Source organism: Mugil cephalus, chromosome 1, assembly GCF_022458985.1.
Source record: "Mugil cephalus isolate CIBA_MC_2020 chromosome 1, CIBA_Mcephalus_1.1, whole genome shotgun sequence".
Classification (NCBI taxonomy): domain Eukaryota; kingdom Metazoa; phylum Chordata; class Actinopteri; order Mugiliformes; family Mugilidae; genus Mugil; species Mugil cephalus.
In genome coordinates, this window is record NC_061770.1 from 16,216,971 (window position 1) to 16,242,587 (window position 25,617).

At 45.4% G+C, this 25,617-nt stretch overlaps 2 protein-coding genes across 5 annotated transcripts in view; one reads left to right on the forward strand and one right to left on the reverse strand.

Annotated features, from left to right (window-relative positions):
* Positions 1-25,617, forward strand: part of lrp1ab (low density lipoprotein receptor-related protein 1Ab) — a 79,070-nt gene that overhangs the window by 48,484 nt on the left and 4,969 nt on the right. For 2 of the 4 annotated variants that reach the window (XM_047590540.1, XM_047590557.1), the window contains exons 28-83: positions 705-836; positions 1,671-1,898; positions 1,990-2,164; positions 2,411-2,505; positions 2,641-2,790; positions 2,881-3,021; positions 3,164-3,292; positions 3,382-3,513; positions 3,600-3,734; positions 3,852-3,981; positions 4,312-4,438; positions 4,677-4,828; positions 4,921-5,045; positions 5,246-5,620; positions 10,027-10,216; positions 10,420-10,624; positions 10,741-10,933; positions 11,655-11,780; positions 11,876-12,004; positions 12,353-12,472; positions 12,692-12,805; positions 12,924-13,073; positions 13,159-13,281; positions 13,453-13,569; positions 13,666-13,794; positions 13,880-14,008; positions 14,159-14,299; positions 14,412-14,599; positions 15,372-15,555; positions 15,659-15,744; positions 15,829-15,948; positions 16,084-16,274; positions 16,377-16,582; positions 18,351-18,539; positions 18,727-18,875; positions 19,121-19,214; positions 19,313-19,429; positions 19,536-19,655; positions 19,732-19,854; positions 19,947-20,072; positions 20,168-20,284; positions 21,316-21,422; positions 21,539-21,671; positions 21,853-21,975; positions 22,089-22,211; positions 22,304-22,444; positions 22,548-22,685; positions 22,774-22,893; positions 22,979-23,262; positions 23,339-23,517; positions 23,619-23,725; positions 23,850-23,969; positions 24,063-24,239; positions 24,376-24,516; positions 24,639-24,812; positions 25,454-25,615. In XM_047590540.1, the coding sequence (XP_047446496.1) occupies positions 705-836; positions 1,671-1,898; positions 1,990-2,164; positions 2,411-2,505; positions 2,641-2,790; positions 2,881-3,021; positions 3,164-3,292; positions 3,382-3,513; positions 3,600-3,734; positions 3,852-3,981; positions 4,312-4,438; positions 4,677-4,828; positions 4,921-5,045; positions 5,246-5,620; positions 10,027-10,216; positions 10,420-10,624; positions 10,741-10,933; positions 11,655-11,780; positions 11,876-12,004; positions 12,353-12,472; positions 12,692-12,805; positions 12,924-13,073; positions 13,159-13,281; positions 13,453-13,569; positions 13,666-13,794; positions 13,880-14,008; positions 14,159-14,299; positions 14,412-14,599; positions 15,372-15,555; positions 15,659-15,744; positions 15,829-15,948; positions 16,084-16,274; positions 16,377-16,582; positions 18,351-18,539; positions 18,727-18,875; positions 19,121-19,214; positions 19,313-19,429; positions 19,536-19,655; positions 19,732-19,854; positions 19,947-20,072; positions 20,168-20,284; positions 21,316-21,422; positions 21,539-21,671; positions 21,853-21,975; positions 22,089-22,211; positions 22,304-22,444; positions 22,548-22,685; positions 22,774-22,893; positions 22,979-23,262; positions 23,339-23,517; positions 23,619-23,725; positions 23,850-23,969; positions 24,063-24,239; positions 24,376-24,516; positions 24,639-24,812; positions 25,454-25,615 (8,331 nt within the window). The remainder of the gene's footprint in view (positions 1-704; positions 837-1,670; positions 1,899-1,989; positions 2,165-2,410; positions 2,506-2,640; positions 2,791-2,880; positions 3,022-3,163; positions 3,293-3,381; positions 3,514-3,599; positions 3,735-3,851; positions 3,982-4,311; positions 4,439-4,676; positions 4,829-4,920; positions 5,046-5,245; positions 5,621-10,026; positions 10,217-10,419; positions 10,625-10,740; positions 10,934-11,654; positions 11,781-11,875; positions 12,005-12,352; positions 12,473-12,691; positions 12,806-12,923; positions 13,074-13,158; positions 13,282-13,452; positions 13,570-13,665; positions 13,795-13,879; positions 14,009-14,158; positions 14,300-14,411; positions 14,600-15,371; positions 15,556-15,658; positions 15,745-15,828; positions 15,949-16,083; positions 16,275-16,376; positions 16,583-18,350; positions 18,540-18,726; positions 18,876-19,120; positions 19,215-19,312; positions 19,430-19,535; positions 19,656-19,731; positions 19,855-19,946; positions 20,073-20,167; positions 20,285-21,315; positions 21,423-21,538; positions 21,672-21,852; positions 21,976-22,088; positions 22,212-22,303; positions 22,445-22,547; positions 22,686-22,773; positions 22,894-22,978; positions 23,263-23,338; positions 23,518-23,618; positions 23,726-23,849; positions 23,970-24,062; positions 24,240-24,375; positions 24,517-24,638; positions 24,813-25,453; positions 25,616-25,617) is intronic. The other 2 variants (XM_047590549.1, XM_047590566.1) reach the window with 1 other exon arrangement.
* Positions 5,632-9,008, reverse strand: LOC125011414 (galanin receptor type 1-like). The gene has a single exon (XM_047590628.1). The coding sequence runs from the start codon at positions 7,877-7,879 to the stop codon at positions 6,830-6,832; it is 1,050 nt and encodes a 349-aa protein (XP_047446584.1). The 5' UTR covers positions 7,880-9,008; the 3' UTR covers positions 5,632-6,829.

Below are 25,617 nucleotides of genomic sequence, written 5' to 3' on the forward strand. Positions count from 1 at the left end.
GCACAGATTTACCCCTACTTGTTAGAACAGAATAGAATGATTTGGGCTTGACCATAAAAGGGTGACAAGCTCGCAGTTCATCGCAGGCCATGTTATTCATGGCTTGCATTCACCAATGACAGCTGACCTTTTACAGCTGTGAGACACATTGTCTCCTCACACCAGCAGCAATTTGGACCCCTCCCGCCCCCCTCCCGCTGCCTTGTTGATCAAAAAACCACCTCACTGTTTGGCATTTCCCACGGGTTCAGTAGGAAACAAAAACGTCCTCCTGCAACTTAAATGTCATATGTTCATCTCACAGGCACACATGATTGACAAGATGCCTAAAGGGTTGTTTGCATTGTTCTGTCATGTCACCTTAATGTTGCCAGTTGGATCAGGACGGGGGTTGGGCAACAGAAAGACACAGGGTCTTGTGTTTCATGACAAGAAAAGAGAGATCTTGCTGAATTGTTGATTGGCAGATGCAACCAATCCCCATGACAGCAATGAGGCAATAAGCTGTGTTGACAAATCTGGTAGACGAGGTCTTTTTTTTTTTTTTAAGTCTTGTTTTCCTTGAGGGCGCGTTGATGGAGAGTTCCGTCCAATTAGAAAGTCTTTCCAGCATAGGAAATACAGTTCTAGAATTACTCATTAGCTTTTTATGCATATCCCTCTCATACTCCAACTATCCTTAATGATCTTTTTCTTTCTTCCAGCTCCAAACCCATGTGCCACCAGTGACGGCAAAGGTCCTTGCTCCCATCTGTGTCTCATCAACTTTAACCAGACCTTCTCCTGTGCCTGTCCTCACCTCATGAAGCTGCAACCCGACAAGCGAACATGCAAGGGTAAGGACAGATACCAGACACAAATACTTTAAAAACCACGTCTGATAGAGAATGTGCAAAAAATGGATTACGCTGTGCTCCACTGCGGGGTCATCTCTTATGACGGAAGATCTGATTACATCTCCTGTGTTTGTTCTTCGATGACTGCTCTGCTTTCATTTCCGTTTGGTTTCATATAAAAGACTGTCACAAGTCTTTATTTATTGCCGGTGCAATTTCAGGAGTGGGTCTCATGATGGTTTTGTGGGAGATGTGCACACAAGACCCATCTCCCAGCGTCTGTCTTAATCTTTTTCATTCAACAAAACAGGTGTACATGTAAGGATAACTGGATTAGCATGTCTGAAGCTTTCACTTTAACACAGGAATTTTAATGGAGCAAAAGTCTCTCTGAACTGAAAACAAATCATTGTTTTCGCTAAACTTTGGTTGAGGGGAGTCATCTGTTATCTCCACCACTGATCTCCCTTGAGAGATAATCCAGCCTTGACAGTGGTAAAATGACAACATATTACTGACTGGTTATATTTACCACTAGAGCATCTCTTTCCTGGGATCCAGATGTTTTTTTGTTCGTTTGGCTCATGCAATCAGAGCAAGTCTAAACAATATGCTTATAAGATGGGACAAACATGAACTTGGGACAGTATCTTCATACCTGAAAAGGATTTTTTGCCTCAAATCATCCATCTGAAGTATTTGTTTTGTAAATCAAATTCATATGCGTGCGATCTTCTGTTCCTGTGTAGGTCATATTGTCATGTTTCTCATAGCAGACCCAATAGAAGTAATTAAAATTGTTCTTATTCTCCATTATTTGTTTTTCTTTTGCAGAATCCCGCAAGTTCCTCCTTTACGCTCGACAGATAGAGATCCGAGGTGTAGACATCGACAACCCTTACTACAACTACATCATCTCCTTTACTGTGCCGGATATTGACAACGTCACAGTGGTGGATTACGACGCCGTGGAGCATCGGATCTACTGGTCCGACGTGCGAACTCAGACCATCAAAAGAGCTTTCATCAACGGCACGGGGGTGGAGACTGTTGTGTCCGCTGGTAAGAGCAACTCCGGGAATATGTGTCCTTCCACTTTTTGTTTAATTCTTTGTTTTTTAACTTTTTGCTTTTTTGTTCTTAAATTCCACAGACCTTCCTAATGCCCACGGGATGGCAGTAGACTGGGTGTCCCGAAACCTGTTCTGGACCAGCTATGATGCCAATAAGAAGCAGATCAACGTGGCCCGGCTGGATGGATCTTTCAAGAATGCGGTCATCCAGGGATTAGACAAGCCCCACTGTCTTGTGGTTCACCCTCTGCTGGGGTAAGTGTTATCTCCAGTAGGTCAGGCCTGCAGTCGGCGTGAAATCTACTGTAAATTATCTCTCAGATGCCAGTTACTGAGTTGTGTGTGTTGAGATTTAAAAAACTGATCGGATGGTTTTCCTTTTCTTAGCTCACTTCTTTAGTACTTCTATTTCAGGGGCTTCGTGCTGTTTCTTAATCCTTAGCCGCATTCTTCAAAAAATACATCTAACCTACATGTGATGTTGTTCATTCCTCCCCTCAGCAAGCTTTACTGGACTGATGGTGACAACATAAGCATGGCCAATATGGATGGTGGCAACCGCACCACACTTTTCACCAATCAAAAAGGACCAGTAGGTAAGCGGGTGTATCCCTTACATTCAAAAATAACTAATTATAATAGCTAAATGATGCCGAAGCTCTAAGCAGTCTTTAAGCATGTTAGTGTAACAGATGTGTATGCGTAATAGCACCATTATACTTTGCACTCAGGCCTCTCTATTGACTATGAGAAAAAGCAGCTGTACTGGATCAGCTCAGGGAACAGCACAATTAACCGGTGCCAGCTGGATGGATCTCAGCTGGAGATCCTGGAAAGTGTTAAAGGCAAACTTACCAAGGCTACTGCACTGGCCATTATGGGTAAGATGGAAATGATAATATGCAGAGGAGACTAATGTGGGAATAATGGGATAACATACACAAGATATTAATCCATTTCCATTAATGTAGGAGACAAGCTCTGGTGGGCCGACCAGGGAACTGACCAGATAGGAACCTGTGACAAGGCGGATGGAGGGAACTGGAAGGTTTTGCGAAACAACACGTCCCCTATGATGCACATGAGGATCTATGATGAAGATGTGCAGAAGGGTAGGAAAATATAGCTTGTGGTTCTGACAATAATGTGTCAAAAAGTAATTCTCAAGTCAAAAAGACGATATAGATTCGATCCAGTCTAGTCTGGTGTTGTCAAGTTGATGTTGAACCCTCATCTTGTCTTCTTTTCCTTTAGCTGGTATCAATCTGTGCAGTAACAACAACGGTGACTGCTCACAGCTGTGCCTGCCCACCTCACAGAAAACAAGGGCGTGCATGTGTACTGCGGGATACAGCCTCAAGACAGGGCAGCAGTCCTGTGAAGGTTAGACACTGATTCACAGCTATAATCACGCAACTGGAGAAATGCATTGTTTCCTAAACACAGAAACTCACTGTGCTCCCTCTTGTAAGGTATGGGCTCTTTCCTGCTTTACTCTGTTCATGAGGGAATCAGAGGAATTCCACTCGACCCCGCGGACAAATCTGATGCCCTGGTGCCGGTGTCCGGCACCTCTTTGGCCGTCGGCATCGACTTCCACGCTGGTGAGTGACACTGAGGGACACTGTTGAATAAATGCCTGAGTCTGAGTGACATGTTAAATCTGTTGTCATCTCCTCCTCCTCCTCAGAGAATGACACCATCTACTGGGTGGACATGGGCCTGAGTACCATCAGCAGGGCTAAGAGAGATCAGACGTGGAGGGAAGATGTGGTAACCAATGGCATTGGCAGAGTGGAGGGCATCACCGTTGACTGGATAGCAGGTCTAGTCATTACAGAATTTAAATGATATTTGAATTTCATTATTTAATTAATTTCTTTGTGTAGGCTCAAGCACAGTTAAAGTACTTCAGGTGATTTACATCATCGCTCTTTTATAGGAAATATTTACTGGACGGACCAGGGCTTTGATGTGATTGAAGTGGCAAGGCTGAATGGCTCCTTCCGCTACGTGGTCATTTCTCAGGGTCTGGACAAACCCAGAGCGATAACCGTCCACCCAGTAAAAGGGTAAGGCTCACCTTATTCATTTACTTGATTTCTGTTTGATGTTTATTTATTTTTTTGTTTAGGGTCATAATTCTTATCACCGAGTAACCGACTCACTTGATTTGGGTTGTTTTGGATGTGGAGGAGGGCGGGGTGGGAGTAGTTCAGGGTTAGTTCAAAAACTATTTTAAGATGAGCCTGCCTGGAAAATGTGTCAACGTTTGTTTCTTCTTTTTTTTCCTTTTCTCTTCAATATGTCTCTGTCCCTATGTTGTATTTTACTGTCAGATTTTGCGAGCACAAAAAATCCCCTGATGGTGCTTTTAAATCATCTCCCGTTTCCCTGTGCAGGTATTTGTTCTGGACAGAGTGGGGTCAGTACCCTCGCATCGAACGCTCTCGGCTGGATGGATCCGAGAGGCTGGTCCTGGTCAACGTGAGCATCAGCTGGCCAAATGGGATCTCCATCGACTACGAGGTGGGGACCAATGATACAGTCTGATACTGTCGGTTTTCCGTGTTTCACAAATGTAACTTTAATTGTAATGAAATACATGAAATCTACTTAATGCAGTCACAGTGATAGTTTCACTGTTCTGTGTAAACTCTAATAGATAATGAGATTGCTGTATTAGCAAGATATATGTGACACAGTAATAAAAAGCTATTAGATTAAGGTTGATATTTGACATTTTCTGTCCGCTTTGCCTCTGCAGGAAGGTCTGCTGTATTGGTGCGATGCCAGGACAGATAAGATTGAGCGCATCAACCTAGAGACCGGAGAGAATAGGGAGCTGGTGCTGGCCAACAACAACATGGACATGTTTGCTGTGTCTGTATTTGAGGGACATATCTATTGGAGCGACAGGTCAGCTTGTCCAGTGGTCTAAATAATTCATATGTTTGGTGTTGTGATTTGTCGCCGTTAGTTGACTCACAGTTTTATTGTCGTCTGTGTAGAACTCATGCCAACGGCTCCATCAAGAGAGGCAGCAAAGACAATGCTACAGATGCCGTGCAGCTCAGGACAGGCATTGGTGTACAGCTGAAAGACATCAAGGTTTTCAACAGGGCCAGGCAGCAAGGTAGGAATATATAACAAAACACCTCATAACGCTTCACAAGTCCCCACATGCCATTAAAAACAAGCTGTCACGAACCATGATTTAAAACAATTATCACAAAGTGTAATCAGCAGCCTCCAGGCGTCGAAAAAAGGCCACATTTAACCAGGCTCATTATTTCCTTAACAGCACACCTTCTAACCGCGTCACATTCTCCGCAGGCACAAACGTCTGCAAAGACAAAAACGGCGGCTGCGAGCAGCTGTGTCTTTACCGTGGCAACGGGCAGCGCACCTGCGCCTGTGCTCACGGCATGCTGGCCGAAGACAACTGCAGCTGCCGCGACTACGACGGATACCTGCTGTACTCGGAACGTACCATACTGAAAAGCATCCACCTGTCGGACGAGACGAACCTCAACGCGCCGATAAAGCCGTTTGAGGACCCGGACCACATGAAGAACGTCATCGCCCTCACATTCGACTATCACGGCGGTGGAGGGAAAGGGGCCAACCGCATCTTCTTCAGTGACATTCACTTTGGCAACATCCAGCAGATCAACGATGACGGCACAGACCGCAAGATTTTGGTGGACAGTAAGTGTGCAGTCCTCAGTCACCTTTCCATTTTTTCACTACAGCGCAGCGGTGTGATGGTTCGTTAGGTTAATTGGTGATTCTAAATTGGCCGTAGTGAGTGTGAATGGTTGTCTGTTTCTCCGGGTTAGCCCTGCAATAGACTGACCAGGGTCCGGGGGGTGCCCCGCCTCTTGCCCAATGACAGCTGGGATAGGCCCCAGCTCCCCCCTGCGACCCTCTAGAAGACAAACAGCTGCAGAAAATGAATGAATGAACTAATTTCAGCACACACGCACACTTAAAACTTTCACCACCATGAGTATTTCAGCTGTGTTGCCCCTCTATGTGATTTTTGTATTTTCTCCATTAATAATTGAATGTTTTCCCTCGCCCCCTTGACACCGTCAGCAGACATCCTCTCACGTTTTTGACAGCACACATACACAAGGGGGTCCATTGTGGTGACTACATGGCTGCAGATTCTCAACTAGTGGAGATCACAAGCGTTGCCACTTGAAGAAGACACATTTGCACACACAAACACTTTTTGTTTGTTTCCACACTGACGCTTTTCTTTCAAATCCCTCTCTTTTTAAATAATTTAAGAGCGGGTTGCTGAACCCAATCCGGAGAAGTGACACATTCAAACATCCCCTGGCTAAAGCTGTTCGCAAGCAAACACGACATTAGGTATTTTAACACGCAAAGCGGGAAAAGAAGCGAAGCACATGAATCGCGCCTTTATTGATGTTGCAGGGTTTTAAGCAGATTGTGAATATTGTGTTTTTTCCACCGTTGTTTTTTTTGTTTTTGTTTTTTTCTCATTTACTGATACCAGAATGCATTCCATTAGGAATATTTGATCCAGCTGTGGTTAGGAAAGTGTGTTTGTCCAGATAAGACGGAGCTAAATCAAAATGATCGTATATCAGCCTTTCATAGAATCGTGATTATGTAAACCTTGTGCGTCACTGTAACAACATACTCGCATCCAAATTACTAATCCATTTATGCAATGCAATAATTCCAAAGAAAAAACGTTTGTTACAACATTTTTATCACGATAAAATCTGTTAAATCTCACACACACACAAAAAAAAGCAATCCTTCATTTTTACAATCTGCAATGATTCAAATTGCAATGCAGTTTATTGCACTTGAATCCGATGATGAATCTGATAAATATATAAATATGCATGAAGATTAAGTATGAGGTAGCAGTGTGATTCAGTTGTGGTCTCTCTCTGACGTTGTGTCCAGTTCGAAGGGTTGTACCATGTCTCTGCCCATCACATGAGGGCAAACAGTCAGACAGCTTTTGCACCATGCCCACTGTCCTCTCCCTAGCTCTAGCAGGTCTCTTCTAAACTTCTGAGACATAAGGCCGTACAGTATGGGATTTACCACTGCTACAGAGGATGCCAGCAGTCTTGCCAGGATGGCAACAGTTTTGTAGCCAGGTGAGTTTGTTAGGGTTCCTCCAATGAAGGAGAACATGAGTGCGTAGGAGGGCAGCCACAGGAGAGTGAAGACCAGGACGAGCAGAGCTGAAGTGTGAGTAACTTGGCGCTGGTAGCGTTCGAGCTGGGGAGCGTTCCCCAGACGGCGTGCGTGTCGAAGGAAACAGTAGATCTTTGTGTACATCAATACAATAATGCCTAGTGGCAGCGCAAAGCCAAACAGGAACAGGGCAATGCCGTAGACCAGCTGGCTGAAATCAGACAGAAAGGCATAGCAGTACACCGCGCTGGAAATAGAAATCGTGCGGAAGGCAAACTGCGGCGCTGCCAAAGCCGAGGCGGGTATCCAGAGCAGAGCCACTGTCAGCTTGATGCGCCTGTGCATTCTCGAGCGGAAAGCCCAGGCGGGATGTACCACCGTAAGGTAACGCGTCACTGCCAAAGCTGCCAGAGTGAGCACAGAGGCAGCCGAGCAGGCCACGCCCAGGAAGCTGATGGCTTTGCACAGGAAGCTGCCGAAAGGCCAGTAGCCCAGGGTGATGGCAGAGGTGTGGAAGGGCAGGCACAGTAAGAGCAGCAGGTCGGCGGCACTCAGAGCCAGCAGCAGCGTGTCCGTGCCATGCGGGGGTTGATTTTCTTTCTTCCTCCTACCAGTGAGAATGGTGATGACCAGGGTTTGGCCCACGAGGCCAGTCACCAGAATCAGCCCATCCAGGATGGGCACTAAGACTTTAATCAAAGTGTCGTCTGCCCTGTTCATTTGGTCCGGGCTGCTGCTGCTGCTACTGCTGTTTATTTGATGCCCCGAAGTCTCCATGCAGTCACGGTAAAAGTCTGCGGACTAATGAATCTAATTTCCTGTTAACATTGAGCATCAGAGCAGCATGTTGCTGCAGCGTTTGGGTGATTCATCGCGTTGGCTCCAGTTCATGTCTTAAACGATATTAACAGCCATGACTACACTCCACAGAGACAGCTAGTACTTTCATAATTATTGCACTGAGTTAAACAGCGATAAACTGGCTCCTTCATCGACATTTATATGCTTTATCCTCACAGGAAGATAGACCAGAGAAGTATATTGTACTTTCTTCTTTGTGTCCATAAATGACAGAAAATATGCCAAGTATCCTTTTCAAGTGCCCAGAGAAAGTCAAGTAGTTAAGTCAGCTTCTTCTTGAATAATGTATGTCCTGCTGGTCTCTGCTTGAGTCGCTCTTAAATTTGTGTCCTTCACGCCGCGTCTCTTTAAATTTTCCAGCTGGTTGAACCAATGTAAACTACTTAAAGACAGTTGGATATGGCGCACTCCGTTTCTGAAGGGAGGGGGATAAACTCCTCTCAAAGCTGCGTTGTCCAGTTTTATTAAGAAGAAACCTGTGCCCTCAAAATCTCCTTGGCTGCATCAGCGTGTCCTTGCGAGGAGGAGCGGCTCGGGTGAAAGCAAAGAAAGGTGTCAGAGCAGCAGTTACTCTGTGACTGTATTGATTCTTGAAACCAGGACAAAATTCATCCCAGTGGTTGCAAACAGACGTTCCTCTTTAAAAGCAGTCAATGGTGCTTGATGCTAAGTGTGGACCACGGCAGGAGGCATCTCGTCCATTTAGAAGCTCTTCAGAGAGTTGTAACATGTAGAGCCCGCCAGCAGGGCAGTTGCTGTTCGGTTAACACGATGTTTAATCCCAGAAGGAAAAAAAAATTAGGTCAAAATTAAGAGAAGCCTAAGCTAAAGTAACACTCGGGTGTCTCTTGGACAGTCAGAAAGGCCCTCTGTGTGACAATAGTGTTCCCAACAGGTTTTATTCACTGTTTGCACAGTGACCAAGGGCTGAGCTGCTTTAGCCAATGGGAGGGGAAAATGTTCTGTTTCTGATTATATAATACTGGCGCAAACCCACTCAGTTCATCCCCATTCAGTATGTCATCTTCCCTTAATCCAGTCAATCAGCTCCTAAAGCACCCCTTTTTTTTTCCCTCTTTCGTTTTCCACAGCCTCATTATTGTGTTGCGAGATGGTGCGAATTGCTGGCATCTGTCCCTCAACTGGTCTTTGAGGTGCATTTAGGTCCGCTGACAAGGTGTTCAACTTCAAAATTGCCCTGGATTAGGTTGATTTTGGCACCTCTGAAACGACTATTAGAAAATAATAATATACTCTCAGCCCGGGGCAAACCGTTGCGTTGAGTGTTCAGGTTTTTATTGTCGGCTGTAAGTGGCCATAAATGTGGTTGCTAGCGTAACTAAGCAGAGATGGATGCACAGCATGGGGCCCATAAAGCCGCGGTGCTTGTCCTTTTTCCACGATGCTGCATGTCATATAGGCATCAACTGGAAAAAAATAAATACTCTTATATGTACTCTTGTGTGGGGTCAAAGGACAACCATGGAGGAGGAGCTGCTTTGTCTTTGACGTTCATGGTTGATTTCTTCCTCTTTTTCTGCCCCGTGTCCCTAAAGTGACTCAAGCTGTTCCAGTTGCAGCTTTCTTCCCAGAGCAAGAATTCCAGACCGTGGATGAGAATATCCACAAAGAGCAGTGTTTGTATATGCAGGCAGTTGGCCATGAAATGACAGGATGATACAGACCCTTTAAACTGTCTCCAGGAACAGCAGCCTTGGCACACACTCTGATCTGTGTGGCATCACTTTCATTGCCTCTTTCTCTTGCCTCTTCCTCTTCAGCCTTGATCTTCTTCCATTCATGAACTGACGCGTGAAGATATGGAAACCTTAAAAGCATTTACCAGCGCTTCTTTAATAAAGTCTCACACAGTTAACCATGGGGGCAGCTGTGACAGTGATTAATGATTTGTTGAATTCTCACTAAAAGTCCTCTTTAAGGCTCCTACTTACACCCTTGAGAGGTGATATGTTCATAGAGAAATATGAAGAGTTTGTTCTCTTGGGCTCTCATGAACCCAATATGTTTACAGGCGGGCAACTTCTTTCTTCTGTTTTCCGCAGATGTCGGGTCAGTTGAGGGCCTGGCGTACCACCGCGGATGGGATACTCTGTACTGGACCAGTTACACAACCTCCACCATCACTCGACACACTGTGGATCAGAGCCGCTCCGTGGCCTATAACCGCAACACTGTAGTCACCATGTCTGGAGAGGACCACCCCAGAGCCTTTGTGCTGGACGAGTGTCAGGAGTGAGTCATTAATATCGAATCTTGATGTGCTTCTCTGAATCAGGGCCCAGCTCCAATATCACTTCTTTCTCCTTTTTCTTTTTCCTCTTTCTTTTGAACAGCAGATTTATTTTACTCCAGTCAACCGTAACGTTTATACCGAGACATTTTTGGAGCTCCCGCTGCGCATCATAATGCTTGTCCTGTGTTTGCTTCCACCGTAGCCTCATGTTCTGGACCAACTGGAACGAGCACTCTCCCAGCATCATGAGAGCCTCTCTGAATGGAGCCAACGTGCTCGTGATCATCGGCAGCGACATTAAAACTCCCAACGGCCTGGCCATAGACCACCGCGCCGAGAAACTCTACTTCTCGGATGCCACACTGGACAAGATTGAACGCTGCGAATACGACGGAAGCAGCCGTTACGTAAGCCGCCCTTTCACTTGTCTTGGGCTGTAAACGAGACGTCGTCGTTTAAAGCACGGGCTTCTTTAAATGATGCCTACACATTTTTTGTTTTATTTTGTTTGTTTCTGCTTCAGGTCTTGTTGAAGAACGAGCCCGTCCATCCGTTTGGTCTTGCTGTGTACGGAGATTACATTTTCTGGACTGACTGGGTGAGGAGGGCTGTCCTCAGAGCTGACAAGTACACAGGGGGAGACATGAAAGTGCTGCGTGCTGACATCCCTCAGCAGCCCATGGGTATCGTCGCTGTGGCTAATGACACCAACAGCTGTGAGTATCATTCACTGCATCCATGTAGCTTGCATAGGACATATCTCGTGACCCAAGTTTGCTGTGCATTTTTACTTCTATTATTTCATGGTATATTATAATAAAGTGACCAATGTGTAACAAAATAGAAAACTGTTTATTTCAACACCTGTGTAAAGCGGAATTGCTAACAATTAATTCCCAATGTCCTCTAACGAGTACTTTAGCTAACCATCGAGCTAATTAGCTGTAGCTCATTACTATTAGCACTACTAGTGTCAAACGTCCCGTGATTTGTTGTAGAATGAATCTGCTGCAATGTCCCCACATGTGGACGCAGGGTCTCAGAAGATTAAGTCAGCGCATAACATTAATGTCACTAGAGTGTTGTTGTTTTCCACCCTATACTCTGTTTATGACCAAATATGTGCAAACTCAATGACATTCTCATCAACCTTGGCTACTTAGTTTATTGCTGATGCTGCTAGAGCTCATTCTGTGGCTGTTATGTAGCAAAAGCTGATTCTCCCAGACTTTAAATAAGGCCGTGTTTTTGCAGTCCATGCGAAATGTTATGTTTTATTGGCTCCTTTCTTGCTATAGTAACTCCAATATTTTGGATACACTGCCTCATGCTGAGCTGTTTGGTAATAATAATAAATTTGCTGTGCCGAAGGAAATATCTCCCTCAAACCACACAGCTCCCTAACTAACCTTCCTGTGCTCACGCATACATCCGCAGGCGAGTTTTCTCCCTGCAGAACAAATAACGGTGGTTGCCAGGACCTGTGCCTGCCCACGTCTGATGGACGGATCAACTGCAGCTGCCGCGGGGACCGTCAGCTTCTCGAAGACAATACCTGCTCTTGTAAGAGAAACGTCTTGAAACTGGTTTTAGGACAATGCTTTTAATGGATGGGGGGGAGAAAGGGTTTCTGAATTTCAATGTTTCCACCTCGCCAGCGCTGAACGTGTCGTGCGGAAGTGTTGATGACTTTGAGTGCGGAAACGGCGACTGCATCAACTACAGCCTGACCTGTGACGGGATGGCCCACTGCAAGGACAAGTCTGACGAGAAGCAGTCCTATTGCTGTGAGTTTTCAAGGGGCGACTAGAGGGCGACCCATGAGCTGTCACATGTCAGTGTTTTATCTCACACATCAGATACGCAGAGAATTGCACGAATACACAACTGAACATAGGACAGAGGTGCGAGGACTGTGGAATATTGATGCAGAGACATAACATTCTGGTCGAGGAATGTGCTTTTAGTGTGTTCAGCTTAATAACAATACCTTATAATTTGTAGTCTATACTTTATATCTTTAACTGTGCAATGCTTTAAATCAGTTTGCTTCAAAACTAAAATTAAAAAGGTGAATTGGGAGATGCCTAAAATAACACCTCAGCTGACTTTAACCAACTGCTCGTCCTCTACAGCCAATCGAATCTGTAAGAAAGGCTACAGACGCTGCATAAACGGCCGCTGTATTGGCCACCAGTTCTGGTGTGATGGCACGGATGACTGCGGTGACCATTCGGATGAACTGCCCTGCAACAGTAAGTTGTTTATGTTGTTTAAAGTTAAGCTTTTGTAATATTTTTGCTTATCGAATGCTAAATTTTAATGACACCTTACCTGTATTAGTTCTGCCAGTGTGGTTTTATTGCCTAATAAAATCCTCTTTGACTGGCACATGCTGCGTTTAAGTGATTATATTATGTACTTAATCAGTGGTTTGTATTTGCCCGCTACTCTTATTCCGCGTGTCCTTACAGTGACGCTATGCAAAGTGGGAGAATTCCAGTGCAAAGATGGAAGCTGCATCTCCAACTATAGCCGCTGTGACCAGGTGGTCAACTGTGAGGATGCGAGCGATGAAATGAACTGCCGTATGTGATCTTAATTTAATCATACTTTTCAATCCGTTTTCTTGTCCACAACTATTTGACAGTGGAAATGGTAGCGTTTTCAAGGTAGTTTAAAAAAATCTTCCCCCATTTCTCTCAGAGCCCACCGACTGCTCCCGTTTCTTCCGCCTCGGGGTTAAAGGAGCCTCCTTCCAGAACTGCGAGAAGACCACTCTGTGTTATCTGTCCTCGTGGGTTTGCGACGGCAACAACGACTGCGGAGACTTTTCTGATGAGAGAAACTGTCCAGGTTAGTGCTTCACTTCCCCTCAAGCATACCTTCAGCTTTTTTCGGTGCAGCTGGATTTCAGTGTCATTTTTCTGTTTTTTTTCAGATAAAAGGAGGCTTAAATGTCCTGTCAACTTCTTCGCTTGTCCCAGCGGTCGCTGTATTCCTATGAGTTGGACCTGTGATAAGGAGAATGACTGTGAGAACGGAGCTGATGAGGCGCATTGTGGTCAGTCTTGCACAAAGTCATCCTCCATTTCCTCTATATTTAGCTTGAAAGCAGTAACGATACCAGAAAGAGCCAGACTGTTTTTCTTTAGGTTTCCTGGATGGAAAAACATGACTAGCAGCCAGGGTAAATTAAATAATGGCTCTAAAAGGTCTCTGCCCTTGTTTGCAGACAAATTTTGTACATCCACCCAGTTCGAATGTGGAAACCACCGCTGCATTTCCAGCCACTGGGTGTGTGACGGCTCTGACGACTGTGGTGACGGTTCTGATGAAGACCAGAGATGCAGTAAGTAAACTTCTCCAAAGTTTAATGGAGACATTTGAATGTCTAAGATTTCCACGTGTTGTTTCATCGTGTAACCTTCTCATGATGCTGTTATAGAATCCAAGACCTGCAGTCCTGAGGCTTTCCAGTGTCCAGGATCCCATAAATGTGTGCCTCATCGCTGGAAGTGTGATGGAGATAAAGACTGTCCTGATGGAGCTGATGAGAGCGTAAAGGCCGGCTGCTGTGAGTGAGACATTTACCAATAACCCATCAGAAAGAAACAATGCTCGTGTTCTACATTAACAAAACAAGTTCTGTCTCCTTCTAGTGTACACCAACAATACCTGTGAATCTGGGAACGAGTTCATGTGCCAGAACAGACAGTGCATCCCCAAGCAGTTTGTGTGCGATCATGACATCGACTGCTCTGATGGGTCGGATGAATCCCCAGAATGTGGTGAGTTTGCGCAACTCAAAGATTAAACAGGAAGTTAGAGCATTTTTGCTGTAAGGTTGCAGAAAGGGAAGAAAGAGAATGACATTTGTGGTTGTTTGTGTTGAACCGCCGACTGAGGTTGGTGATGAGTGCGCTCTTGTTCTGCTGCAGAATACCCTACATGTGGTCCAGATGAGTTTCGCTGCGCCAACGGGCGTTGCCTCAACCAGAAGAAGTGGGAATGTGACGGAGAGTTTGACTGTCAGGATCGTTCCGACGAAGCTCCCAAGAACCCTCGCTGCACAGACTCGGGTAGGGGTTATAATCTGTATATAATAAAGTGTGAATCGTATTTGGAACTTGTTGATAAATGCCTATCCTGTTTCAAAATCTGATATGAGGTGTAAACTGTCTATGATTTCAGAGAGGACATGCAATGATTCGGCTTTCATGTGCCGTAATGGAAAGTGCTTGAATGAGACTCTGCTGTGCGACCACAACGATGACTGTGGCGATGGCTCCGACGAACTCAACTGTTTCATCAACGAGTGCCTCAACAGTAAGCTGAGTGGCTGCTCGCAGCTGTGTGATGACCTCAAGATTGGCTTCAAGGTAAGCCATCTGACTGCTTCGGGGTTGTTGTTTTTCTTCCACGTTTTAATAGTTTTCGACCAAACATCATCTAAAAATACCAAATTGGAGTTGGACAGTATACTGTGCAGTTAACACAGAAAAACAGAACGTGTCCCGTCGGTGTTGAGTTAAATATGAGCTGATGTTAAAAAAAGTAAAGGGTTGAACCGGTCATTTCAGGCCTGTGGTTATATAAGACAAAGACGTGTTCTTGCTCTTGAGAGTAGGAGGTCAGTCTTGGATCAGCCTGAACTCTGTGTGAACTCTCGGGTGTTGAGGTTGTGGTGAGCTTCCTTTGAAAAAGACTTTGTAGCACACTATTGTGGACATGGTTTGCTGAGGAATACTAATGCCCACGTGATGTAAGAGGAGAATTTGTCTCATGAAAAGCGACAGTTCAGGCTCATTTTGACAGGTAATGAAAAAACGTTTTTAACCTTGCTTCACGCTAATAAGATGTTCTTGGCATTTCATTTACAAAGACATTGGCTGTCAGCTTATGTTTTACACATGCTGACTGTGGTAAGACATCTTTGCATGTATGATTTAAGGCTGTTAATGCAGATAATTTGACAGCGGCAGTGATAGTGCCAGTTTATGTAAATGTGCAGCAGAAATTAAGCTTCCTCAGGTTTTTTTTTTGACAGACAGTGGCAGGCCCCTGTAATTGGTCCACACAAAAAGTGAGAACTGCCAGAATGCCTTGGCTGTGAGATTTTGACATGTGTTCCTGTGCTCTTGGCCCCTTCAGTGCAGGTGTATTCCTGGTTTCCAGCTGAAGCGTGATGGGAAGACGTGTGTGGATATAGATGAGTGCACAACCGTCTACCCGTGTTCTCAGCGCTGCATAAACACACATGGCAGCTTCCACTGTCTTTGCGTGGATGGCTTTGAAATGAGCCCCAATGATCCCACCATCTGCAAGTCTACATCCCGTAAGTCGCGGACACATACGTGTTCTGTTTGGCTTCTCGTGCGTTACTCGTAGCCAGTTCAATCCTGAGACATATGTTTTTTCTCTCGTATTTTTGTGTGCAGCGGAAAAGCCCTACTTGATTTTTGCAAATCGTTACTACCTGAGAAAACTCAACTTGAATGGTTCCAACTACACTCTTATAAAGCAGGTGGGGCACATTCTCCTCAGTTAAGAAAAAAAGAAAAGGTATTGTTACTCTCTACATGGCTGCTAATATCTGCCTTGCTTTCAGGGTCTCAATAATGCAGTGGCGCTGGACTTCCACTATGCTGAGCAGATGATCTACTGGACCGATGTGACCACTCAAGGCAGCATGATCCGACGCATGCACATGAACGGCAGCAACATGGAGGTCAGTGAGAACGTCTCACACGCGTTAATTTAAACTGATATTTCGAGCCGGAAAACACGTTTTCAGTAACATTCACCTCCCGCCAATGTTGAGTTTCTGATCGAAAACCTTGCCGTTATCTCACCACTTGACCAGCAGGTCTTGCACCGGACCTCCCTGAGTAACCCAGATGGTTTGGCAGTGGACTGGGTTGGTGGAAATTTGTACTGGTGCGACAAAGGCAGGGACACCATCGAGGTGTCCAAACTGAATGGTGCGTACCGGACCGTGCTGGTCAACAGCGGCCTGAGGGAACCTCGTGCTGTGGCTGTGGACGTACGCTATGGGTGAGAAACGACTCAAACTTCTAAGCATCTACCAGGTCTCTGGCATTGAGTCACATTTCCTTAACAATTACGTTTTAATTTTACGTTTTTTAAATATTGCAGCTACCTGTACTGGTCTGACTGGGGTGACAACCCACACATTGGGAGAATTGGGATGGACGGCACCAACAGAAGCGTCATAGTAGAGGATAAGATCACCTGGCCCAATGGACTCACCTTGGACTTCATCAATGATCGTATATACTGGGCTGATGCCAGAGAGGACTACATTGAGTTTGCCAATCTGGATGGCACCAACAGACACACAGGTAACAGACCAGTGTGATACTATGTGATCCTGCTGCTTTTACACACTACAAAATTAGCAGATTATTGTTTAGAGAGTAGAAATCTGTGGAAACGTAAGATTCTTATACAGTATATGATGAATATGGAGAATCTAGAGGAACCATGCTGACATTGTGTTGCAGTATTTTTATTGTTATATTTTATGCGTTTATATAAATCTTGCAGCATTTCAGTGTTTTTTGCCTCATGAACTTAAGAGATGGGCATAATGGCAGGGAAACACATTTTCCCCTGTCACTAAGGTTTGTAAGGTGGCCAGCCGATGGTCTTGTAATCTGGTCTTGAATGGTCAGGCACACACACATATGTGTTTGGCCGTAAGGAGGGAGGTTAGATGGTTGTCTGTAGGGTTGCAGTCCTGCAGAGGATAGAACCCCTGAATAGGGGAGATTGTTCTGGCAAGCATAGCCTCTAGCACATTTGACGTCTGCATGACACTCAGCTGTTTAGTACACTTGCTACAATGGTTGATATTGTCACCCCGGGCCGGTATGCAGGAATTCTGGAGCCCACTGGGCATTGAAATTTCCCACAGTTGCTAAGCTATGCGCAAAGCGTATAGGCAGCTACAGCTTCTCGTTATTCACTCGATAAAGAATGTGCATAAAAATAAATTTACATATACGTCAGTTTCACCCAATACAGTGTTTGTGAACTGCTGTTAAAAACGACAGAAGCAATTCAAATTAGGAAGTCACATAGTCTTGTATTATCTCGAGCCCATTTAGTTATTCCCCCTTCCCTGGATACACAAACAATAAAAGCACAAGCGCGGCCTTGTATGTCTTTACAGAACAAGACCGTCTGTTTGGACTCAGATAAGGACGGACCAAAGGGCGACTCCTGCTAATCTGACTAATACGTAATTCGAACCAATGCTTTGAAACGACTGTCGAATTTTAAGCATTTGAATCGTTAAAGTGCGTCGTATATTAAAATCAACGCTGAAGCCATGTTCACTCAACAGCAAGGTGTTTTCAGCGCGTGCGTGCTTTGCGTGTTTACTCTGTCATTCGCACGTGTGTGAATTTGTGATCGATCCAGTGTTTCCGTAACACACCAACTTCAAACACCGAGAGCAGGCACATGAAATGACAAATACGGGATGAGTGCATTGAGGGTGTAAAACCTAATGGGGTGTGGAATCTATTGCATAACGTGGAGATATAGCGGAGCCAGTGTAACCTTGCACCCCATCCTGTCTCAGCTTCACATTAGCAGTACTCTATGTACAACATCAACAAGTCAGGAGGAAGAATATGACGGAGAGAATAAGGAGAGACCCCGTACCTGTTCTATATTAAACTAGTGTTATTTATCAATATATATATTATCTGCATTTTGCATTCAATTTTAAGCTATTCAAATAATACACAGATTCAAATATTCTTTTTTTTTTTATTCTACTTCAAAAGTTGGGTGGCCGTGCAACTGCCGTAAAGGTAAACATACCTGACTTGTGTGCACAATTGACAGATAAAGAAAGTAACTGACAGATTCAAGTTTTGTTTTTGCCCGGGGACTGAATGGGCTGTCTCAGCGTGTAATGCGTGGCCTCGTGATTGGCTCAGCAGTGATAGGTGCGGGTCTTACTGTGTACAGGAGGCTTAGATGCTGGATTCATTCAAAACTGTTGGGGAAAATTTAAAAAGTTTATATAAAATGTCTGATCAACCAAAGATCTTACATCTTCTCTAAACAATTTGCTGTTTGTGTTTGCACCTGCAGTTTTGAGCAAAGACATCCCTCACATCTTTGCCATGACCCTCTTTGAGGAGTACATCTACTGGACCGACTGGGAGACGAAGTCCATCAACAGAGCCCATAAGTCTCTGGGTACCAACAAGACGACTCTGATCAGCATCCTGCATCGACCCATGGATATTCACATCTACCATCCCTACCGGCAGCCAGAGGGTGAGAGATGCACTGTAGTAGAAAGACGTAGAAATGAATGAGACCCATTTAAAGTCTGGGGGGAAAAATGTTATTTTTTATTTGACATTTTAATATTGCTTAGTTATTATTTTTATTAAGATTTAACTAAGAAGAGACATGAATTCAGAGGTTAAAGAGATCCCTTTCCCTTTCCCTTCTTTCCCAGTGCTTAACCACCCTTGCCAGACCGACAACGGCGGCTGCAGTAACCTCTGCCTCCTCTCACCTGGAGGAGGCTACAAGTGTGCCTGTCCCACCAACTTCTATCTGTCCAATGACCAGCGTACATGCATGTCCAACTGCACAGCCAGTCAGGTAAGGAGTCTGTGTGTAGTCATCATTAATGGAAATATGAATGAATGGAGTTGATAAGTGTTTGTTCAACATCTCAGTCGCTTGCTGGAGCTTGTTTGAGAAACTACTCATGGCTGTTATTGCCTATTGACGTCTGGCTGGTTGCCTGGTGTTACAGTACCTAGCTTCTCCTTCTGTCAACGGCATTGAAATCTGTGGTGATCCGGGCCATCATCATTTTGATTCATTTATCGCCCTTGTCGTAGTTTGTGTGCAAGAACGACAAGTGCATTCCTTTCTGGTGGAAATGCGACACAGAGGACGATTGTGGAGATCGATCCGATGAGCCAGCAGACTGCCGTAAGTGTTGTCGCAGTCCTCTAACATGGTAATGTGCATGTGAGGTAAAATTCTGCAGGGAGAAGTTGAAATGACAGAAATTTTTCCCTCCGTCACAGCGGAGTTCAAGTGTCGGCCAGGGCAGTTTCAGTGCGGTACGGGCATCTGCACCAACCCTGCCTACATCTGTGACGGAGACAATGACTGCCAGGACAACTCGGACGAGGCCAACTGCGGTATGTCATCCCCAATTAATTCTATTTCTACATACTGTCAGATTGCTTTATACTAATTACCATTAAATCTGTTCCGTGTTTTGTTGCCCGTGTCACTTGGCTGCAGATATTCACGTTTGCCTGCCCAGCCAGTTCAAGTGTTCCCACCCAAGCCGTTGCATACCCGGCATCTTCCGCTGTAACGGTCAGGACAATTGCGGAGAAGGGGAGGATGAAAAGGACTGCCGTGAGTAGCGGTGCTTTTACTTGTTTTCTCTTCTTCCACCACCCAAGAGTTACAAATCTCTAATTTCCTCCCATAGCCGAGGTCACGTGTGCGCCTACCCAGTTCCAGTGTTCCATCACTAAGCGCTGCATACCTCGTGTCTGGGTGTGTGACCGTGACAACGACTGCGTGGACGGTTCAGATGAACCCGCCAACTGCAGTAAGACTCTTTTTGCATATCGCTCATCCTCAGCTAGCCCGCCCGACCGACCGGCCGTCCGTCTAACCGCCAGCAAATGGTTTCCTTTTCAGCCCAGATGACTTGCGGCGTGGACGAGTTCCGATGTAAAGACTCCGGACGGTGCATCCCTGCTCGCTGGAAGTGTGACGGCGAGGACGACTGTGGCGACGCATCAGATGAGCCGAAAGAAGAATGCGGTAAGAATATCTTTAGAGGCCAAGAGAAGAAGATGAGAAGAATTATCTCTTTCCGATTGGATTTTACTAACGGCAACATATTGTGATCCATACAGCTGAGAGGACTTGTGAGCCATACCAGTTCAGATGTAAGAACAACCGCTGTGTACCGGGCCGCTGGAAGTGTGACTATGACAACGACTGTGGTGACAACTCGGATGAAGATTACTGCTGTAGGTGTCACTTTTTAGGCTCAGAAACGACCCCTGCATACTTTCAACGTCTCTTAACTCACCTTCCCCACTGTCACTTAACACCTGTGCCATTCCCACTGGTAACAGGCTCACTCTGAACCTTTTAACATCTAAACCACAGGTCTTCAACAGGAGGTCCACGACCCCTAAGGGGTCCGTAGAGGTACTGCAGGGGCGTCACAAAACCTTTAGTTGATTAGACCTTTTTTCTTTTTTTGATTTTCCTCCACAAATGTAAATTCCTTTAAACACACATTAACATGTATCCAACATATTTTAGTAATGGGTTAAATGGAGGCAGAAGACGTTAACTTTCAGTCAGCACTTCACTCATTCAGCGATACAGGTGCTGTCCCAACAGCACACCATTTCACACTGAGCGCTGCACTAGCTGAGACCTGTCAATCAAAGCCTCCTGTACACACTAGGCCCCGCCCCTATCGCTGCTGGCCCAGTACTGGGTCTTTGGCCTGAAAAATGTTGCAGTCTCCTGATCTGAACTGTACACGCTTATTTAGGGCTAATTCATTGTCCATTCACTGTCACTTCTGATGCATCTCACCTCATCTGATATTTGTTTCATTTCATACTGTCCCGTTGGCATGAGCCATGAGGTAAGTTACTTCCCCCGCTCCCATATTCAGTGTCACCTTTCTGCTGTGTCTTCATTCTCATGTCTCCTGTCTGACTGTGATCTCCTCTGAGTCGTGAAAGCTGAGCTCTGTATACCTGTTAATTTATTCTCCCACTAGAGTCCACTGAAAAGTCTGTCATTTATAATATAAATTTTGATTATTTCCAGAAGTAGGGATGGAAATATGGTCCTCGAATCAGTCAATCAGTGTTAAAAATTAAAATAACATCAAGACATATTGAGCTTCTTTCACTCTCACGCTACTCCTCCTGCACTTGTCTACAGTCCCGCCTGTTAGTGTGTCATCTTGTCTTGTGCTGTTTGCTCAAATGATTGCTACCACCGTCACAGACACCTTGCGTTTCCTCTTCCGCAGTGCCTCGCCAATGTTCGGAGAGTGAGTTTGCCTGCACAAATGGCCGCTGTATTGCGGGGAGGTGGAAGTGCGATGGAGATCATGACTGCGCCGACGGGTCCGATGAGGTGCGGAGACCTAATGTTAAATCACATCTGTTGTTTTTAGAATTTGTGCATTTGTTGTCCATTTGTAAGTCAATTCTGACTCTTAGTTGCATTTCCGGGCTGTGATGTCTCTTTAGCACGGCTGTGATCTGAAATGCGACAACGACCAGTTCCAGTGCAAGAATGGACACTGTATTCCCATCCGCTGGAGGTGCGATGCCGACCCTGACTGCATGGATGGCAGCGATGAGGAGAACTGCGGCAGTGCTGGTGGGCATATGAATAAATTAACCGTCATTTATTAGGACAGAAATTTGCGGACATAATTTGTCACATATTTGTCTGGTTGTACTGTTATCCTGCAAAGCTGAATACCGCAAAAAGACTTTATATTAAGTTTTATATAAACACAAACCAGGAGTTAAAATCCCTTTCTTCTTGTGTTTCTCAGCTGGGCGTCACTGCCCTCTGGACGAGTTCCAGTGTAACAACACTCTGTGCAAACCTCTTGCTTGGAAGTGCGATGGAGAGGATGACTGTGGGGACAACTCTGACGAGAATCCTGAAGAATGCAGTAAGTCGCACATCATGCACGAGCTGAATGTCTGTCAGCCTTCATCTTTTGTCCTGACCCGTTTCTCTCTTCTTTCTCCTACCTTCCCGTCCCACCCTCTCTTCGGCCCTTAGGGAAGTTCCAGTGTCCACCCACCAGAGTGTTCCGCTGCCAAAACGATCGCGTGTGTCTGCAGTTGTCAAAGAGGTGCGACGGCATCGACAACTGTGGCGACAACTCGGATGAACTGAACTGCGGTGAGTTCTGGAGTTTAACTTTTAAATTTTAATCTCCTGCTGCTTAAACTTTAAGGAGACGCTGACGTGTGTCACGCCCTTTGTGTGTGCAGAGGCTCCTCCATCTGTTCCCACATGCGAGAAGGACGAGTTCTTATGCGCCAACGGCAGGTGCATCCCGGCATCCACTCTGCGCTGTAACTACTTCAATGATTGTGAGGACTATGGCTCCGATGAGATCAACTGCAAGACAGGTGCCTCTTAACTTGCGTATCCTAACTGACCCCAGATCTGAAGCCTGACGCGTTAGATGCTTAAATGCCATGACTCATCTTTCACTTGTGCTCTTGCTTCCAGACAAAAAACTCAATGACTGTCGTAGTAACAGGACTCAGTGTGGGGATGGAGACGAGACCCACTGTGTCACCAATGGCACAGACTCCTTCTGCTCTTGCAAACCAGGCTTCCAGAAGACAGGACCCCACACCTGTGGAGGTAGAGACAGAGAATAATAACTCACTTCACACGTGTATGTTGGGTTGGAATATTTTTCCGTTTGCTGAGTTTCTCTTCCGTCTCCCAGATAAGAACGAGTGCCTCCAGTTTGGAGTCTGCTCCCACATCTGCAACAACACCAAAGGCTCCTACAAGTGCAGCTGCCACAAGTACTTCACCAGGATCAGTGACACCTGCAAGGCTGACAGTGAGGATCAGACCTCTGTTTGTTGTGCTGCTTGTCGTTTTATTTTCAAAATCCATCTTTTGTGACTTTTCTCTCTTCCTTCCAGGCATGAACAGCAGCTGGCAGATCCTCTACATCGCCGACGACAACGAAATCCGGTACCTGGACCCTGGCATGCCCAACTGGCGCTATGAGCAGACCTTCCAGGGAGATGCCAGCGTTCGCATCGATGCGATGGACCTGCACGTCAAGACAAACCGCATCTTCTGGACCAACTGGCACACGGGCCGCATCTCCTCCTACGAACTTCCGGGACCGTCCACGTCATCGTCTTCCTCCAACTCTCACCGTAACCATCAGCAGAGCGAAGGCAGGATCATCAACCTCCAGGTAGGGCTTGTCGAATGTGCCCATTGCACACTCAAACACGAGAGCAGTCAGTAAAAGCCTTTCTGTATGTACCCAGATCAACGAGCTCAAGATGCCGCGGGGTATAGCTGTAGACTGGGTGGCCAGTAACCTGTACTGGACTGACTCCGGCCGAGATGTTATCGAAGTGGCTCAGATGTCAGGCCAGCACTGCAAGACTCTCATCTCTGGCATGATAGACGAACCATACGCCATTGTAGTGGATCCACAGAGAGGGTAAGGCTGCACTTGATTGAAATGATATTCTTCATGTCAGCATATCGGTAATTGTGTGTTTTAACTCTTGTGCTTCTTCTTTTTTTTTTTTTTTTTTCAAGTACCATGTACTGGGCAGACTGGGGTAACCACCCGAAAATTGAGACAGCCGCCATGGACGGCACACTAAGACAAACTCTAGTTCATGAGAACATCCAGTGGCCCACAGGTCAGTTCTGCACCAGCGCTGCACGATTTATCTCATCCCAGAGTTTTTTTCCAGCTAAAGAAAAGCGTCGGTTGTGTAGAGATTTCCATTTCTTGAAGGGGCCTCTTCCTTTCTGCCCTCACAGGTTTGGCCGTGGACTACTACAACGAGCGTCTTTACTGGGCGGATGCTAAACTGTCGGTCATTGGCAGTGTCCGTCTAGATGGATCAGATCCCGTCATTGCCGTCTCCGGCATTAAAAACAGTTGAGTTCTTTAAACAAATCTGAATGAAAACATAAAAGTATAAAAATCAGAAATTAACACATGTATTTTTGCCTAATTTCTCTCATTTCTAGACCTGCTCCATCCGTTCAGCATCGACATCTTTGAGGACTACATATATGGGGTCACATACATGAATAACGTTGTCTTCCGGGTCAACAAGTTTGGCAAAGGCCCTATGGAGAATCTCACTACGGGCATCAACCACGCTACTGACATCGTCCTGTTCCACCGTTACAAGCAGCCAGAGAGTGAGTGGCAAACGTACATATATATATATATATATATATATATATATATATATATATGTATATATACCGTGTTTTTAGTTTTTACACACTCTGTGCAGATGTCCCTCATTGATTGCCTTGTTTCTCTCTGCACCAGTGACCAACCCATGTGACAGGAAAAAGTGTGAATGGCTGTGTCTGCTCAGCCCCAGTGGGCCAGTGTGCACGTGCCCGAACAGCCACATCGCAGACAACAACACATGTGTGGAGAGGCCCAGTCCCTCCCAGTCACCCTTCTGTAAGTGCGCAGATATACATCTGCAGATATACATCACGCTGACATGTTTGTTCCATTTTAGCAGATTAACATCCGGGCTGTTTACATTCTGATCCTGCAATTAAAAATGTCCCCTTCCACAGCGCCGCCCTCGGGGCCCTGCAACGTTCAGTGTCAGAACGGCGGGAGCTGCTTCCTCAACGCCCGTCAGGTGGCCAAGTGTCGCTGCCAGCCCAGCTACACTGGAGAGAGATGTGAGATCAACCAGTGCAGGGACTACTGCAAGAACGGAGGCACCTGCACAGCTTCCCATACAGGTGAAAAGCATTCTTTGGAAATCTTGCAATCTTTCCGTTGGTCCGTTTCTTGTCTTTCAGTGATCTAATCTAATCGGTTTAGGCTAAAACAGTTGTTTTTCATTGTCCCCGAAGGATGTATTTGAAATTTAAATTTTGTATTTCTATATACGATTTGGTTTAACTTACATAAAATTTGAAAAAAGATTGTAATAACTGAAATTACTATGTTCTTTAGCCAAAATGTATTTTCTTCCAGCACTTTGGATTATGATCAAATACATGCTAAATGAATGACATGCCCTTACAGCTATTTAGACAGATCTAAGCTATTGGGGAAAATAAACATATGCTAAATTTAATTTGAGAAGAAATATCTGCACTGGCAAATTATTCAGGCGTTGATTGACAAAACATCACATCATTTGTCTGAAAATGGTTCAAATTGTTACAAACTATCTTTTAGAAGTTTGGGTTGCAGCAGAGAAGGCCTGAAGTAGGTGATTTTCATATGTGTGAAATTTTCATGTTTGATTTTCATGTGTGAAACTGATGAACATTTCCCATTAAAAAACTGAGTAAAACTAGGAATGTACCCAAGTTAGACATTTAGTTTATGTCCCATTTGTTTTTACTCTTAATTCATATTTTCCGTGTTGTAGGTGCACCAACGTGCAGATGCCCGAAGGGCTTCACGGGGCCCAACTGCAACCTCCACACTTGTCAGGACTACTGCCTAAACGAGGGCAACTGCTCGGTCAACATGGGCAACCAGCCGACATGTAGCTGCCCGCTGGAGTACCGGGGAGACCAGTGCCAATACAGT